Consider the following 17,139-nt stretch of genomic DNA (forward strand, 5'->3'; position numbering starts at 1 on the left):
GGCTGTGAAATGTCCAGCACGCATGCGACCTTTAGAGACAACTATGCTGGGCAACAAAATGCCTGTCGTGGGAAAGAGACTAAATGAGGTTGTACACTTTGTCATAATTAATGCCTGTGTGCCCTGCCTCTAAATGTCGCCCATGTAATCTGATCTTAAAAAAGTCGATCATTATGGTTAAACAATGGAGTGGGACTGCCCTGTTTGTTAGTGGTTTGGGTTTAAAATGTTACCATACATACACACAAAAAAACACCGGTATGTAACAATCTGCAGCTGCCGTCGGACATTTACAATAACTTCAAATGCACCACGAGACTGTAGTTTACCAGTTTCATTGAACGCACCGTCTGTGTTGTTTCTCCGACGGCAGCTGCAGATTGTTACATACCAGTGTTGAATCCTCTACAGTAAAACACAGTCAAACTTTACACCGTTTAGCGTTAGCTGTCAACATTGTAACCGTGTTTAATCCAGCTACTAGCTAGCGGTAGGCTAACGTTAGCTGCTGTCGAGTATTGTGTTAACTAGCGTCACATGCAGCGGGGTTTGTGTTCCCTGTAACGTCTGTTTCAGAGCATCAGAGAGAAGCGCAGACATATCAGTGGCACCAGATTTTCGTCTGTATGCAAACGTCAATATGGAATGGATTAATCTGCGTTAATTTTTTTAACGCGTTATTTAGTTATGATTAATTAATCTAAATTAACGCGTTATTTTGACAGCCCTAATATCTCTCTCTCTCTCTCTCTCTCTCTCTCTCTGCACTACCTCCTCCGGACACAACTTGCCTGGTTTAACAATATATAAAATGTTTTTGAACTGTTTCCATGTATTTGTTACCCTGAGCAAGTAAATGTGTTTCGTCAAATGGTATTGATTTTTACAATCATGTAAGTGAATACAGTTTGTTTAGACTTGTTTTTCGATTAAAAAATGTAAAATACACAACAAGATCATTGTTCAACAACAGGGGTTCAGTTCGGAAGCTACCATCAGCACTGACAGCACATCAAACATCAACAGGGAGGGGGGAGGGGGGGGGGTCAAATCAACGCAGTACGGAGATAACAGAAATAAATTCATTTTTATTTTACAGTTGCAAGCAAACATAAAATAAGGATTACAACAACCACCAAATCAAAGTGCCATCACAATACAACCAGACTTATTACCTTGCTCTAGTCCATAGTATTCTGGGAAAATGGGTTAGTGATAGGAGACAGAAATAACTAGCTGTGAGTACAGAGATCTGTAAATTGTGACTGCAGTCTTTAATAATTGCCATGATTGTGGGTGTGATAGTGATGCAGTTAAGTTCGAGGTACTGTATGTCAGTTACTATATAGGTTTCACAAATGTATCCCTTATCATATAAAATGACTTTTTTTTAGGATATTTAAAACCTTCTGGTGTGTTTTGATCTGTAGAAGTTTTTTTTGTTGTGTTCATACAAAGACGCACACCATTGGTCACCTCTAGCCAGCTTCAACAGTTCACAAAATGTGTATTTTATAATGCAAACTAAATGTAAACACCACATGGACCCCTTCAATTGCTTAGCATCCTGCTGTTTAACAAAACCAAAAAAAAAACAGACACTGAAACCCTGAAACTGCTCAGTCTAGACATAAACAGCTAAACAGCACCTTGGCTGGCATAAGTGTGTTTAGTGTATTAATCTTACTAGATAACTTCTAACTAAATCAGCCGTATCCATATCTAAGAAAGTCATGCAACATGACAGACTAGTAAATAGCATGGATACAATGTTTAGTATGGACATCTAGCTATATCTAAGATGTTGGACTTGCTTGTTCTCTCGGTATACGTTTGTGTGTTTACAACTGTTCACAGGACTCTGGTGAAAGCTATTGTATAGTTTATGAATGCTCAAAAAGCAAAGCCATGTTGAAATTTGGTTGCATGAACAACTTATGCTTGTTATACCCAGACAACATTTTGAGGCAGGTTAAATGGGGAATTTTGTCGGTAAAAATCATTCACTTAACGTCCCAGTTCCTTTCCCCTTCATACGTTAAGGTGATATCGCCTATCTTCACTGCCTCTAAATGTTGCCTATGTAGCGTGACCACTTAAACCTGGTTATCAGGCACTACTCCGCAGCAACAGCAGCACAGCAGGCCCTCTACAAGGCCAGATAAACCTCTACATTAATGTAATTGTCAAGATGAACACTTATCATTATAGTGATTAGCAGGAGATACAGCCATTTGTAAAAGGTTTACTGTAACGTAAACATTGTGGCTAGATGTCTCAAAGCTGCCTGAGGAAGCTTGTGACAACTTACTAACCGATTGCAGACCTATTTATATAAAGACAGATGTGGTTCAAGTGGTTTCCCCTTTTATACAAGATTGCTACATGTAACTACAGACAATGTAGATCCATTCAAGCCTCAGTTATTATTTTGCCTGCCATCCTTTTATCCACCAATCTAAAAAAGAGTTTAATTCAAAGCCGTAGCCCTGAATAGATTTATAGTTTGGTCCAATGTATCATTAAATCCTCCTGTATGATGGAGTGTGATGAACAACAATTACAACAGCTCGTTTACAGCATTTCAAGACACTCTGCACTCTCTGAATAATGTTGGTTGGGTCCAACACATTTCACAGTGCTAGTCACTTGATTAGAAAATGCATTACAGATGTGTTACCTTGTCATTGATGATGTTTTCATTGAATATAAAACAACCACGGGGTGAGGCCCAAGAGAGAGACACAGAAATCATCCAAACACACGTTTATGGCTTCTACAGACCTGAGATAAGGCTCCCTTTCACTCTCTCCCCGTCACCTCAACAACCTTTACACCTGCACACATATGAACTAACACTCGCTGCACAAGTCAGGGGAGGTCAACTGATCAGCAGAGCACACACACAGATGCACAATGACACCTGTGACATTGTGCCTCTGCTTATCACAATAGCTACAATGTTTCTGTGCATGTGTGTGTACTTACTTGAAGGCATGGTATATGTGTCCTCCTCATCTATGATCTCAGCATAGTCGTCTGTTTCTGCATAGGACAGTGGGGAGGGGGGAAAAAAAGAGCCAAGAAATGTCTCAGTTGGTGACACACAAAAGACAGATACAAGAGAAAGTTGACAAAAAGCTCACATATAAAAGTCCACTTTGATAGAACATGCTGAGTCGCCCGGACAGCATTCAAATTACAACTTACCAAAAGTCCCATTATCAATATCAAAATGTCATATCCAGATATCACCTGGATTTTAAGGAAATACTGTAACACTTGACTGTAAAATAATTTGATCCCCCACTACCAATATAACAAGTAAAATCCCTGCATCCAACTCAAGAGTTCTGTGAACACACCGTTAAAGACAAATAGAGTAAAAATGGCAACAGAAACACATCATCATCATCAGACAGATGTACCTTTCCAAAAGGCCGTCACCATACCCGATTCCAAACACATGCACAGCAATTTAAACGTTCGTGTACTACAAAACAGCTGCAAACGAGGAATGTAGGACAGAGGAGTGTAATAAAGAGAAAGAGAGGGAGATATAGACACAGAAGAGAGGAAAGGGGAGGGGAGGGATGGAAACGTTCATTCTTTCCAGAGAAACAAGTTGAAGAATAACAGGTTGAGTCATCCGGGATAAGGCCGACCAGTTACAGGCAGATACAGAGATACTGTACACATACAGTACAGTACCCCAAATGAAGAGACAGAGCAGGAATTCCATTGAGTTTCTAATTTAGGATGGTTAATAGAAAGAATGTTGTTTACCATCACCACTAGTGTGACCTGCAGAAGCCACATGCAGCATGAAACACACACAGAGAGGGAAAGAAGGGGAGATAAGTATTAGTTTACTGTTGCAACAGATGAAAATAAGATATTATTTATAGACTAGATACTATAGTCAAGGCTAATTTTAATTTCATTCTCTATCACTGTGAGTTAGTCAGAGGTCAGTAGACAGGCAGGGTAGAGGCAGAGGGACAGTGACTAAAGCTCTCCATGGGAACATCTGGCGAGACAAGGACTCTTCACTGCACACACAGATGAGGCTTTATAGAGGAAACAGAGTATGCACACATATCTATGAAGCCTTTATCTAACTGTTAGCAGTCACTGTCATTCATGACATTTAGAGCAGCAGACAGACAGGGAAACAACAGGGAGAAACAGACCAACAGGAAAGGAGAAAGCAAGACGGGGACTTATACCTGAGACACAAACAGCGCGGGTCCGTACTCCATCCATCCGTTTTTCCATTCGCCTCTCATGATTTGAAACTCTGGATCAGACATGAGAAAATCAGTTTGTCCCACATTAAACCTAAAGCGTCCAGTTGCAGCTATGAAGACAATAGTGCAACCAGAGAAATGGAGGATCCTCCCACATCCTGTCATGTGTGTAGCTTTACAATGTCGAACATTAGAAAATGAAGAACAAAAAACAAAGCACACATTCCAATTTCCCTCAGAGCAGATTCTGAAGTGCAACACAAAATGATGGAACCCACTGGATAAAAACCACTGAAGACAACAAACATAGTTGCACTGGTGAAAGGGAAGACATCGTACAATGTTTTCTTATGCACTTAACATCTGAACCTCGACTACACCTCTTTTATGTGTCTCACAGAAAACTCACCTTTTTACTTGCTAAATCAACTAATGAGACAAAAGGAGTCTGTTGACTTACTTGGGGATGGATGGCAGAGCTCTGTCCCCCTCTGCAGACACAAAATGAACACATGAATTAGACAAAGAACAGACTGGTTATATGTTTAAGCTGTATCACTGTAACCATTTCTTTGCTGCCATAGTTATTTACAGAAAAGACCAGCTGAACTCAATCCGGTTATTCAATCCGGTGTTTATGTTTGGAAAGAGTTTGAGTACTATTTATAGTACAAGTTAATTTTTCTTTCCTTCGGGTTACTGTTGCCATCTAAGCAACGTAAAAAGTATCCCAACTCATTAACTGCAAACAACTGAAACATTATAATGCTGCAAAATGTGGGTGTATAGTAAACACAAAAATACATATACGAGTAGTTGTGCATCCTACCTTTGTGGACTCTGACAATGAAGGAGTGAGTAGCTAAGGAGACAAGCCGACAGTAGCCGTCAATCAAGTCAGCCATGTTTTCAGCCGTAGTCAGCAATGCTGTGGTGACTGTGAGGGGCTACACACACACACACACACACACTATTAGTGGGACAGAGCGTTGCTTCAGTGACACAATGAGAGCTTTATTAGGGAAAACATCTTCTACCAGCACACATTCAGTCTAACACACACCCCTACACAGACACTCTAGCACTGTTACACACATACTTTTCCACGAGTAAGGCCTGCTGCAAACCCCCACCCCCCCATCTCGACAGACACACTCATGGCGTAGTGTAGATGACAATACCCGCCTTCAAGTGCTGTTTCCTTCTTTCCCTCATCTTTTCATGTTTTTCCTGCTGATTTTTTGTTACTACAACTTTAAATACAATGTTTAACAAGCAGATGCTATTTTATGATTATTACACATAGTAAACATTGACATCATTTAACAAATTCAAAATCAGGTATTACTGCAAGACTGCAACAGGCAATAATGTTTTGCAAAGAACCACCCTTCATGGAAAAGCCAAAGTAATAGTATGCAGTGTGTGTGTGTGTGTGTGTGTGTGTGTGTGTGTGTGTGTGTGTGTGTGTGTGTGTGTGTGTGTGCGCGCGTGCGTGTGTGTTTTCACCTCTGGAGCTCCTGCTACATTGAGCTGCAACATGCCTTTCCGGTCCTTCTCTTCCAAAGCAGAGTACTGGATGGACTGAACCTGGTTAAAGTTAGCTAAGTGTGTAGGCTGCAGAGACAAGGGCAGATATACAGAAACATTAAAAATCACTTATGGCGTACTGTATAGGTAGGTACACTTTATTCAGACTCAGTTTTTTCCATGGTTCCAGTTAGTCATGTATGTCTAACAATGAGCACTAGAAAGACATGGGTTTATGAAGGCCAAACAGGACAAGCTCCGGTCAATTTTCATGCAATGATCGATATATTAAATTAATTATAAACATTTTAACAGGCAGCCTGTCATCATTAAGTTAAAATGTAATAACTCAATTTAAGCACTGGAGTTACAGGTGTGCAGCCATTTTCCTGCATTTTGAGTTGTCACTGCAGTCGGCACCTCCAACCAACCAACCACCCCCACCAATGCAGCTGTGTAGATTTCCTAATTACATCACCTACTGATGAGACATATGGCCTTTTTTAGCTCATATTATCTGTTGTGTAACAACAACTACCGGATCAGTGGAATTTAAAGACTCCTTTCAACTTGGGCAACTGGGGAGAAGAGAAAATCTGTCTACTGGAGAGAACAACCAGTAGAGGGCAGTATGGTGGATTGCAACTCTGACATTCAAATAAAAGCATGCAGTATACAGTAGTAACAATTAAGCCCTACTGCAGTATACAGTAGTGCTAAAAGCCTTCTTAAGTCCATAAAAAAAAAACAGAACTGGAACATCTGCTAGAATCGATACACAAATACACAATATTTTAAAGAAAGTGAATTTTGAAACGGATACACTTTTTACTGAGGACAAAGTCAGGCCTTGTGAGATGAACTGTCTGAGTGCATACTGACCATTGAGCCTTTATCTGTGAGGTAGCTGATTCCTTCTTCTGGTCCAATAGCCAACTCTACTGATATTACCCAACTAGACTGAGGAGGGAGAGAGAAAGACAGTGGGAGACATACAGTATTAAAATAAATGTCACATTTCAAGTGCTTTATTAACTACACACAGTGCTGGCAAAAATGTGATACTGATAGCATAAAACAATTTTAATTTTCTCATACGTTTTCACTACTTTTGAAATGAAATGCCCTCTAGAACAGACGAAACTTTGCATTCTGTAGATGACAGTAATAATGCATTGCTGTAGAAAACGGTATAAGAGCAGTATACTGACATGATGCAGGACTGTGCTAGCGTCACCTTTATGATTCTGGCATGCCCTTTAAATTAAAGATAACACTCCACTCTACATGTTTTGTTCCCTGTGAATGCTGAATAGGAACATCCTCCTGACTTAGTATGAATTTTCAGGTATGGAAAATGTATGAATGGATTTCCCTATTCACCATTACACTTTTTTGTCTTTATGAATTAAGTGTTGCCCTACCCCCAAAGCACATTTGAAGCACTCTTTGTCAAAGCGGTAGATGGGAGAGAGTATCTCAAAGAACTTGTGGATGCTCTGCTCATCATTGAGGTTAGCGAACTGCTTGAAGGTCTGCTGGATCTGCTTACGAAGAGTCTTCGCCTGATAAAGAGGGAGAAAAAAACATTTCCAAGGATGAGGCCTTCTGGGAGAAAGTTGGTTCAGAGCCAAGAAACGCACAACTGACAAAGCAAACTGTGAGTGACAACAGGACGTTTAACTTAATTCCACACAATCAGATTATCAGACATTCAGCCAGAGATCCATTCAGTGATCAAGTTGGTGTCCCTGTCAGCCGGTCGCTCAGTCAAATAGCCATTAGCTCATCCAGCCGACTAAGCTGGACTAGGATTCCCAGAGACATTTCTGACACTGTCACTTCTGTTATCTGGCAATGGAACTTAAATGGGAGACCCCGGCCAGTTAGTCAGTGAGGTGACACATTAACAGAAGTTTAGTCTCACCTTGAGGGAGTCCAGCAGGCTTTTGGGGAAGAACCTTCTCAAACCAACGTCTTTCCTGAGAATAACAAAATCACAACATTTATGAAATCTACCATCACTAAATCTAAATGAGAGACGGTGTGGACCAAATGAAATCAATCTTACTCTAGTAGTTCATAATTGGATTTCTTATCCAGGGCATTGCCTGGCATCTCTCTAAAGAACCTCCTGTAAAATTCAAAGAGAGAAGGAGAAAACAGTATTAAAAGGCCATCAATAGATTTTTCAGTTCAGATATTCTGGGAAACTTCTCTGATATAAGCACTGACTAATAGTCAAGAACCTGTTTGAGTAAACAGAATATTTTTGTTGACTTTGTCCTGCTTGTGGCAGAACCAAATGTGTGTTTATGTGTGTGTTTCTCACCTGATTTCCAAACAGCCCAGTTTCAGAGCAACATCTTGATCCACCTGATCAGCTATATGATGCATGTAGTCACTCTTTACCTGATAACAGTGTGACAGAACAATGTTTTAAAATAACGCTGCTGTAAAAATAAAGCTGGACAGTAGTCCCATGTAAGAGCAGAGTGTATCTGTTAAGTATCTTTTTAATGATCTGTTTCAAATCGTGTCTGCCTTGTGAGACGTAAAAGCGACAAGGAGGATTTTTTATTAAGTAGTATTTTACTTTCCATCTACTCTTTTTTATGTGATCCTGCCGTGTTGCCTCACCTGGTGATAGAGGTAGTTAAGAGATGGTTTGTCTTCAGAGAAATGGCTGAGGTAACCTTTAGGAAGGTACCGCATCCGCAACTCATACCTGAGAATGACAGAGACAGTTTGGCTAAATAAGCGCGCACACACACACACACACACACACACACACACACACACACACACACACGCATCCAAATTCAATGCCTGTCCAAGCCATAGAGACAGAAGGAGCATGCTTACTCATACATACAGCTGACGCATACACAGACCTCTTCACTTATACTGTTTAAATATTTGTGCACCTGACTTACTTACTGTATGTCAAAGACTTGGATAACAAACCTGGTTATGCAAGTGGATACCACAGAATCCACGACATGATCCCGATTAAAAAAACTCCTATACATTAAGAGATAATATAAAAAGAAATATAGATATATGTTGCATATCATAAAAAGGCTTTAAAAAAAAATTCATGACACAACTCTGATACACAAGTTTTGCTGTATGGAGCTAGAAACTAGTGAGTGACTGTGGGCCGGGATGTGTTTCTTGTGGTTGTTTCTTGCTCTATTTTCCATAATTCCTCTTGCTCTACATTCAGAGGTGGTTAAAGTACATGTTAGCTACATTATAGCACCCATGGAGCCGTCGATTCCATGTCGATTCCACGTCACCTCAGCAACGCAGCTGTTTGCAAACACAGGGGTTTGAAACAAAGATTGGAAGATGCCCCTTCTACTCACTAGATTACTGTCTGGTGGCATAGTCAGATGTGATTTCATATTTTGCCGACAGTGAACAAACTGAGAGTGATAACTTTGTAATACCATACAGCATAAAGAGATTCCTTCTGTTACACATGCCAGTTAACTGTGCCAGAGAAGTACGCAGATGGGCCATCATTGTTTATAGTGACATATTATTTTATGACTGACATATTGCAGTGACTACAGCGGAGAGAAATGGGTCAGGGGAGTAGTGAGCTGAGCTCCAAGCCGCTGTGATGGGACAGCACTGTAGTTAGATAACAAAGGAAATCAAGGCTGAAGGCAAAATAAATAAAACATCCTCGTTCTATAATGAATGAACCAAAAAGAGTGTGAGAAGAGAGAGAAAGATGCGTGTTTGAGAGAAAAGAGAGCGCTGGATAAGAAAGAAAACACAGATATGATAGATGAGAGAAAGGATGGAGAGAAAGATCAAAGTGAAAAAGAGCGACTGCGAGCGCACGAGACTGGAGAGAAACACGCAAGGGAGCGAGATAGAGTCAGTCCATCCCCTGGGCTACTTCTGCTGTTCTAACAATAGCTTGGCAGCAGCAGAAGCTCATGTGGGCTTGCAGCTCGGCTGCCCTCCGAGGCAAAGCTGCAACAACTGGCAGAGCTGCTCGGCTGCATGTTAGCAGCAACAACTCGTTCATTTTGAATTCATTTAAATTTTGATGACTTTGGGTGTAACACATCAACAGCAGGACAAAGGACTGAATTGTAAGGAGAGTTGTTCACAATATCAACTGAAGATACCTAAGCGCTAGCATAGTTTCAGTGTAGGTTGGAACAGACACGGCTGCTTTCAAATAACTAGCAGCTCATTCCCTTTCATCAAACAGAGCAGACCATCCCTACATGGCATACTGCATCAAATAAATGGGAAGAATAAGGATCTATAAATTATGTAAGGGATAATGTAGAGCGAGACTGTCATTATTGTGAATTTGAACCCCAACAGGGTAATACAGAACCTTTACGTCAGGGTCTTAAATGAGCCTGAAGGACACCAGTAACTACTACTCATTGCATGCAAGTCATGTACAGGTTGGCAGGTTTGTAGCTTAAACAAGTGTAGCTCCTGTACAGCCCAATAGGGCATTTATAAAGATGACATGTTTGTGGTAATGATCATCCTCTTGTCAGCCTCTGAGGAGAATAAAGTAATGTTATGTTGCTTGGCCTGCTGTTTAACATTAACATTAAACAACATTAAAGAAGGAGGGTGCACTCCCACACACACACACACAGAGAATGAAATAACCTGCAGCATCGAAATTCAATGCCTGTCATATCTAAGGCATAGAGACCGAAGGAGCATGCTTACTCATACATACAGCTGACTGTAAAACAGTGAGTGTAAAACATTGAATCTTGTGTAATTCTACCTCCACTCCTCCTGGGGGTGCTGTTTCTCATATTTCTCCCTGATGTGACACACGCCCAAATCAGGGTGTAACCAATGGAGTGCATCAGAGTGTAGATGGGTCAGACGGAGGCCCAGAGAGGACACGCAGCGCAATTTGTGGATCTCTGCTATCTTTTGGATAACACCCTGTTGAAACAAGAGGAAGTATGAACAAAAATAAAAGCGAGAGTCAGGGAAATGATGACGATGGGAGGGCTCGAAAGGTAAGAAAGGTTTGTGTGTCTTACCCTGACATCTGTAGCATCTCCATGCCTGATATTACTAGCCCAGGTACATGGTTCGCTGTTTGTCTCAAAATAATGGAAGATCTTCAGAACCCGGTCCATGGAGCCTGAGGGCCGCTCAAGGCCTCCAGCAGAGCCGCTTGTACCAACACCGGTACCACCAGGCATCCCAGACCTGGATTTAACCCCACAACCACCCACTGCAGAGTGATTGAGGTTGGGTTCCAAGTAAGAAGACGACGCCATGCCTGATTCAGATGCTCCTGCTGGGGCTAACTGGCCGTCATATTCTGAAAAAGAGAGAGGGACAAACAAAGGAGGACAGAGGTCAAAATGTGACTTCATAGTTAAGGAGTAATCTGTAATCAGCACGTCTTGTATCTTCGCTGAAGATACAGTCGATTGGATTTTGTGAAAGTAACATTACGCAGTCGAGGAGAATAAAAATATGGTTAAAAAAGGCGATTAGGGTATGTAAACAAAATTGCTACATTAGCCCTTTGAAACACACTGCTGGAAGAATAACGGACACAGTAAAACACCCACTCAGAAAACCTCTCAGTCACCACCAGTATGTCATTCGTACTGCACTCTATACATTTGTCATGACACAAAACAGGCTACATTAATAATCGTAAGGACATAATATAATAATAAAACTGTTACTGTATGCTGTATGTCTATATCCACGACGTTCCATTTCCGGGATTGCTCCGGTGCTGTAGGAAATTCCGCAGGATGCGTGTCTTTTTCGCTGATGTCTGTTTCCTTCCACTTTCTTTGTGTTGGAATTTTAAACTCCGGTAGATTTATGAGGACTAACTATGAGGTTAACTGCTCCTCAGATCTCTGCAGGGTAAATCCAGACAGCTAGCTAGACCATCTGTCCAATCTGAGTTTTCTGTTGCACGACTAAAACAACTTTTGAACGTACACATTCCACCAAAACAAGTTCCTTCCCGAGGCTATTTTGCAGAGGCACCGTTGCTCCGTACAGCGCGTAGCTCCGCCCATGACAATGTGATTGGTTTAAAGAAATGCCAAAAAAACAGAGCACGTTTTTCTCCCATCCCGGAATGTTGTGTGGAATAGCCAGACCCTCCTCCGCAGCGCTGTGGTGGATGGTCTGGCAAAGCGAGACTACTACAACTGTAATGACACAGCAATACTGAGACAACAAATCACAGTGAGAGAGTTTCAGTAAGGCTACCAGTCAGTCAGTCAGTCAGTCAGTCAGTAAAGAGTCAATATAAACCAGCAAAACACTGACACAATGTCTTTTAGAAGGACCTACTCACAGCTCAACATAAATCAGATGAGTTTAAATAAATAAATTCCTGGTGGGCAATACTGCCAATACTGGTCTAACTGGACAACCAGCTGCTAAATCAACCATGCAGGCAGTGTTATCAAGCACAAACAGCAGGCCATTCCAACATCAGTCAGGAAACCAGTCTGTTGCATGGCAGCTCAGCTGCAGTTTCCAATCTGGTAGTTTCTAAAATCTGGCTTGACACACTAAGGTTTGCTGTGGGAGGATTAGTAAATTGTTGTGGACATACTGGTGTTCAGCGGCAGTGTCTGTAGTCGGGTAGTAGCTTGCTTGAATAGTAACGGCTGTAGGTGGATTGTAGCCTAAAAGCAGGATACATTTTTCTTAATGAGCTAACAGATAAGCGCTTAGAATCTAATCTAAGGTGTCTAATTTAGAAAAACAGTAAATTAGTAAATCCATTGTTAAATTCTAGCTTCACATTTACTCTATTACCACAGTGTGAGACTACAGTAGAGCTGGGCAATATTATATCGATATCGTGATATGAGACTAGATGTCTTAGATTTTGGATATCATAATATTGTAATATGGCATAAGTGTTGTCTTTTCCTGGTTTTAAAGGCTGCATTACAGTAAAGTGATGTCATTTTCTGAACCTACCAGACTGTTGTAACTGTTCTATTATTTGCCTTTACCCATTTAGTCATTATATCCACATTACTGATGATTATTTATAAAAAATCTCATTGTGTAAATATTTTGTGAAAGCACCAATAGTCAACACTACAATATCGTTGCGGTATCTAAATCAAGGTATTTGGTCAAAAACATCGTGATATTTGATTTTTTCCATATCGCCCAGCCCTAGACTACAGCAGCAATAATATTCATAGTGCAGTGCTTAACAAAGCAGACTTTTGTAATTAAGCAAACACAAGCACAAACCATCCACTTCCACAGATTCTTCCTTTTTATCTCAGACTCTGTCTTTCATGTATTTACCCTCTTCAAAGGTTGTTTCTACTGTAGGTTTAACTTCACCCCAATGGCGCCACCCAAAGAGGCAGCTGGCACACCCAAAAAAATCAGATGCAGATTGAATTTTTAGTTGTAGCATTACTAAAATGTTTGATTCGAAACTTAGGTTATTTTGGCCAAATTATAATAAAAAGGTAATTTTAAAATAAACTCCTTCAAAAAAAAACAACATCTGGCGTCATGCGGAGCCTTCCTACTAATACTGTTCCAGGGGATGAGGGGGAAAGAAAAAGTCACGGAACACATCACAAATCCACAGTGCCTGGAACACATTGGACAACACCTAGGCGCCAACTAAACAAAACTGACAAACAAAGCTTATTTATTTACATTTATTCATCAGAGCATACACAATAATCACTCCAAATCAGCAGGGGGAGACGCATAGAAACAGCTCGCTCTCTCTTGTTGACTGTCCCTGTAGCTTCCCTTCAGTCTGTGGATGAAACGGAATTAAAGCCAAAGTTCTATTTACAATCACGAAAAGCAAGCGGGCTCAGAGAAAGTTTTGCGACCTGCAAAACACAAAGCTTCTGGCGCTTTTTCACTCAGAGTTGAAGTTTTTTCAACTCGAGGCCTTTAGGGCACTCCTGCAAAAATGCAAGGCCCATACAGCGAGCAAAATGTGGGACTCTCATCTAAAACAATTACAAAAAGCCACCCCAGGCTGCTAAATCGATTGCTCCATTTCAGTACTACGGACAGCGCTACTCCAACACACGCACCCCCTAATTTAGACTTACTCATTTCACCATTTCACAGCATAAACGCCCACTTGCTTAGCTGTGGGGCTTCAGTAATTATGCCAAAACTATTTAGACTCCAAGAAGCAATAAACCACTTGCCAGTATGCAGGGCATCTACTTGGTATTTGTGGGGTTTTAACATTAGAGATAATTCAATGTGGCACAGACAGTTTTTCTGATGCACTACCAGAAATTCTGGCCACGCTAAAAAAAAATAAGGGCGATGGACGCTCACTATCGGCCCAACTTTGACCAACGGCCAACCGTCCCAGTGGTGTCGCCACCTTTATCCTTGTGCAAGGCACACACTCTGCTGCTTCCTGTGTCATAATGTTACTTCCTGGATATCCCTACAGGCTTTGTTGAGTCATCATCACTACAGTGACTGCTTTCAGCTGACTGTGAATTCTGGCTGTCATGTGGTGACAAAAGAGACACAGGTACACCGAATCTCATTGACTGACTAATTTCATGGCTCATTTACAGTATTGGGGATGTAATCTACAACTAAATACTTTTCCAAAAGACCTGTCTAAAATTGTGATCTGCATCACCGAGTTATTCAGGGTTTAAAGATTTGCTTATTTATATTTGATGACTTGTTTAGTCCACTAAATATGGACATAATAATTCCAACTGCCAAACCGTCTTTTCAGCTAGGTTACTGTCGACCCTTGTTGTTTCACTCATGTTCTGAACAGGCTGTAGTAAGCACAACAATCACTACTGTTAACATCACATCACTACATTCAGCATTTTTCTGTGTTGTGTTCAGGTCACGGTCAGATCACTTCATACTGAGAAAAAAGAGAGAAAGTAACAGAGACAGAAATATATAAACTGATCCAGGGAAAGTTGGTTCACCACTTTTGACAGCGTCAAAGAAGCATGCTGAAATACATGCCTGTGCCTGTGCGTGTGTGTGCGCCCCGTTTATTAAAGTTAGTGTTGATTAAGAGTGTGGTGCTATTAGCATATTTATTAGTACTGTCCAATCTGCTTGCTTACTTTCCACTGCATCGAGACTCAATTAAAATGTTTTCCTCCTTTCCCCTCCTTCTGCCCTACACACACACACACACTCCCTCACACACACACACACACACACACACACACACACACACACACACACACACACACACACACTCCCTTTTTCTATTTTGCGCATACACTCCTTTTGCTTTGCTTTTTCAATTTTCAGTTTTTTCAATTGTTAAACATGTATGCTTTCTAGATATATTGTTAGGTCTTTGCTGGATTGAAAAAGTGACTTGTTTTAATCTTTTGCATATAAAGAGCCTGACATTTTCTTTGTTACTCACCTGTAGTAAAAGTTTAAGCGGTCCAAGTATGTAATCTTTCATGTATTTCAATGTACATTGTCAATGTTAGTTCCTAGAAGCTCCTGAGACATACAAAAAGTAAAAACCTGCCTCGGTTATATCATGCTGTAATAGGTTATGTTACATTATTTAGCATTTTCTTTCTGAGTGGCTGCAGTTTAACAAACAGAAAATTCCAGAATAGTTAGTGCTTAGCTAAAGTTACAAAGTGTGTTCTGAAAAGAGTAAAGGTTGGCATTTGGTGATGAATATGTCTAGTGTATGCATTTGTGTGTACTGTAATTAAAAGGGAGCTCATTCTGTAGGCCTGATGAATAGCCACACATTCAACAGAGCCTCAGGGCTTCATTACAACAGATTAGTGAAGATCAGATTAAAAATGTCTCTCTTACAGTGTTACCATCACCATCCAATTAAAATAATACCACTGTGGCTATGACACTACTGGATTATTAGGTGGCTTGTAACAATCCTCAAAGAGTGCACTGCTGCTATAATCCCTCTAGAAATACCACTAATATCATCTCATTGTAACAATACCAGCTGCCTTGCTAATGACTACCGACCCAGTCTACCCGATGAAAACTATCACTATGATGAAAACATTAAAAGGTACAGCTAGTAATATTAAACTGGCTCTTTGCACAAAATAAACATATAAGTGGGGTTTTGAAGTGCAAATCCTTTATAGTCACTCCTCCATTACTTACAGATATTTCTAGGCTTTCTAAAAAGGCAGAAACAGATTCACTCTGTGTACTTGTTATGAGTGCTTCAAATTACAAAGCTTTGTGAACTATACCTCACATTACACTATAGTTTTTTGAAAAAAAGCTTAGTGAAGATCAGCACTGTATTTGAAAGGGAAGGAGGCTTTGGACTATGAAACACTTCAGCACTCTTGTTGGCACTATATTTGCTGAAAAGTTACAATACACCATACTTTTCCAATGACTATGCAAAAAAGACAACATACATAGATTACTGATTGATTAAAGAATTCCAAACCTGGCAACATTTAGATAGCCCACACACTGACTATGTTCTGTTGTTGATATAGCATCATGCCCTTGCATTGTTGTCATGCCATTTCAGTTTACTGTGTGAGAGCAGACGGCAGGTTTTGTGTTTGGTGGATATCCTAGTCATGACATCAGAATATGTTGCGGTCGCTTCTAAACAGTAAAACTGGAAAAAATTAACACGTATACTAAAAATGATGTTTACACAAAAACTAATTATTTCAAATGCAGTACACCCGTTTGCTGTACTACTTGGGGGTGGCGATACATTTACATCAAAACATGCTTTGTGGAAACCCTTGTCCAGAATGTGCACGGGTAATGATACACACAGCATACCTTCAGTTGTTATAACCGCTACTCTGTTAGTTCATGCCCGGCCTTCATGCCTAGTCTCAGAGGGGCTCGATAAAAAATGTATCGAGGACATTTTTTTGCCTGCAACTCATTTTTAAATAGAAACAGTTGCACCAGAGGAGATATATAGAGTCACAAACCACAGTCAGCCATCTGCTGCTGGTCTCTCACTCGGTCAGTAATCAGATTAGATATTAAGCACTAAATTCTTGTAACAGCCCACTGCATACACTGACACAAAACACAATAGCGACACAAAATCACACACACACACGTAACCTTAACCTAAATACTACATACAGCTTAATAAAATCCTATTAGAGAAGTTGGCGGACCGACATTTGCCTTATTGCACACATACAACTAATGTATACTGTTAATACTGTTACATCACACATAACTCGGAAATGAAGTATGCTTACCTGCTTTTCAGCAGCATTTATGAAAAGAGGTTATTGTTAACATAGCCCCTTAATGCTAAAGCTACAAACCAATTTGCGACTGAAGAGAGTTAGTTTTTTTTGCTTAA

At 40.5% G+C, this 17,139-nt stretch overlaps 1 protein-coding gene across 7 annotated transcripts in view; it reads right to left on the reverse strand.

Annotated features, from left to right (window-relative positions):
• Positions 1-17,139, reverse strand: part of LOC144519874 (focal adhesion kinase 1-like) — a 72,402-nt gene that overhangs the window by 36,483 nt on the left and 18,780 nt on the right. For 5 of the 7 annotated variants that reach the window (XM_078253370.1, XM_078253369.1, XM_078253366.1 and 2 more), the window contains exons 3-15: positions 10,832-11,118; positions 10,564-10,730; positions 8,421-8,532; positions 8,113-8,192; positions 7,852-7,914; positions 7,708-7,762; positions 7,205-7,345; positions 6,663-6,740; positions 5,760-5,867; positions 5,080-5,197; positions 4,711-4,741; positions 4,230-4,300; positions 2,989-3,045 (exon numbers count right to left, since the gene is read on the reverse strand). In XM_078253370.1, coding sequence (XP_078109496.1) covers positions 2,989-3,045; positions 4,230-4,300; positions 4,711-4,741; positions 5,080-5,197; positions 5,760-5,867; positions 6,663-6,740; positions 7,205-7,345; positions 7,708-7,762; positions 7,852-7,914; positions 8,113-8,192; positions 8,421-8,532; positions 10,564-10,730; positions 10,832-11,074 — 1,324 coding nt within the window. In that variant the 5' untranslated portion in view covers positions 11,075-11,118. The remainder of the gene's footprint in view (positions 1-2,988; positions 3,046-4,229; positions 4,301-4,710; positions 4,742-5,079; positions 5,198-5,759; positions 5,868-6,662; positions 6,741-7,204; positions 7,346-7,707; positions 7,763-7,851; positions 7,915-8,112; positions 8,193-8,420; positions 8,533-10,563; positions 10,731-10,831; positions 11,119-17,139) is intronic. The other 2 variants (XM_078253373.1, XM_078253367.1) reach the window with 1 other exon arrangement.

This window comes from Sander vitreus, chromosome 6 (assembly GCF_031162955.1).
Source record: "Sander vitreus isolate 19-12246 chromosome 6, sanVit1, whole genome shotgun sequence".
In the NCBI taxonomy this organism is placed as follows: Eukaryota; Metazoa; Chordata; class Actinopteri; order Perciformes; family Percidae; genus Sander; species Sander vitreus.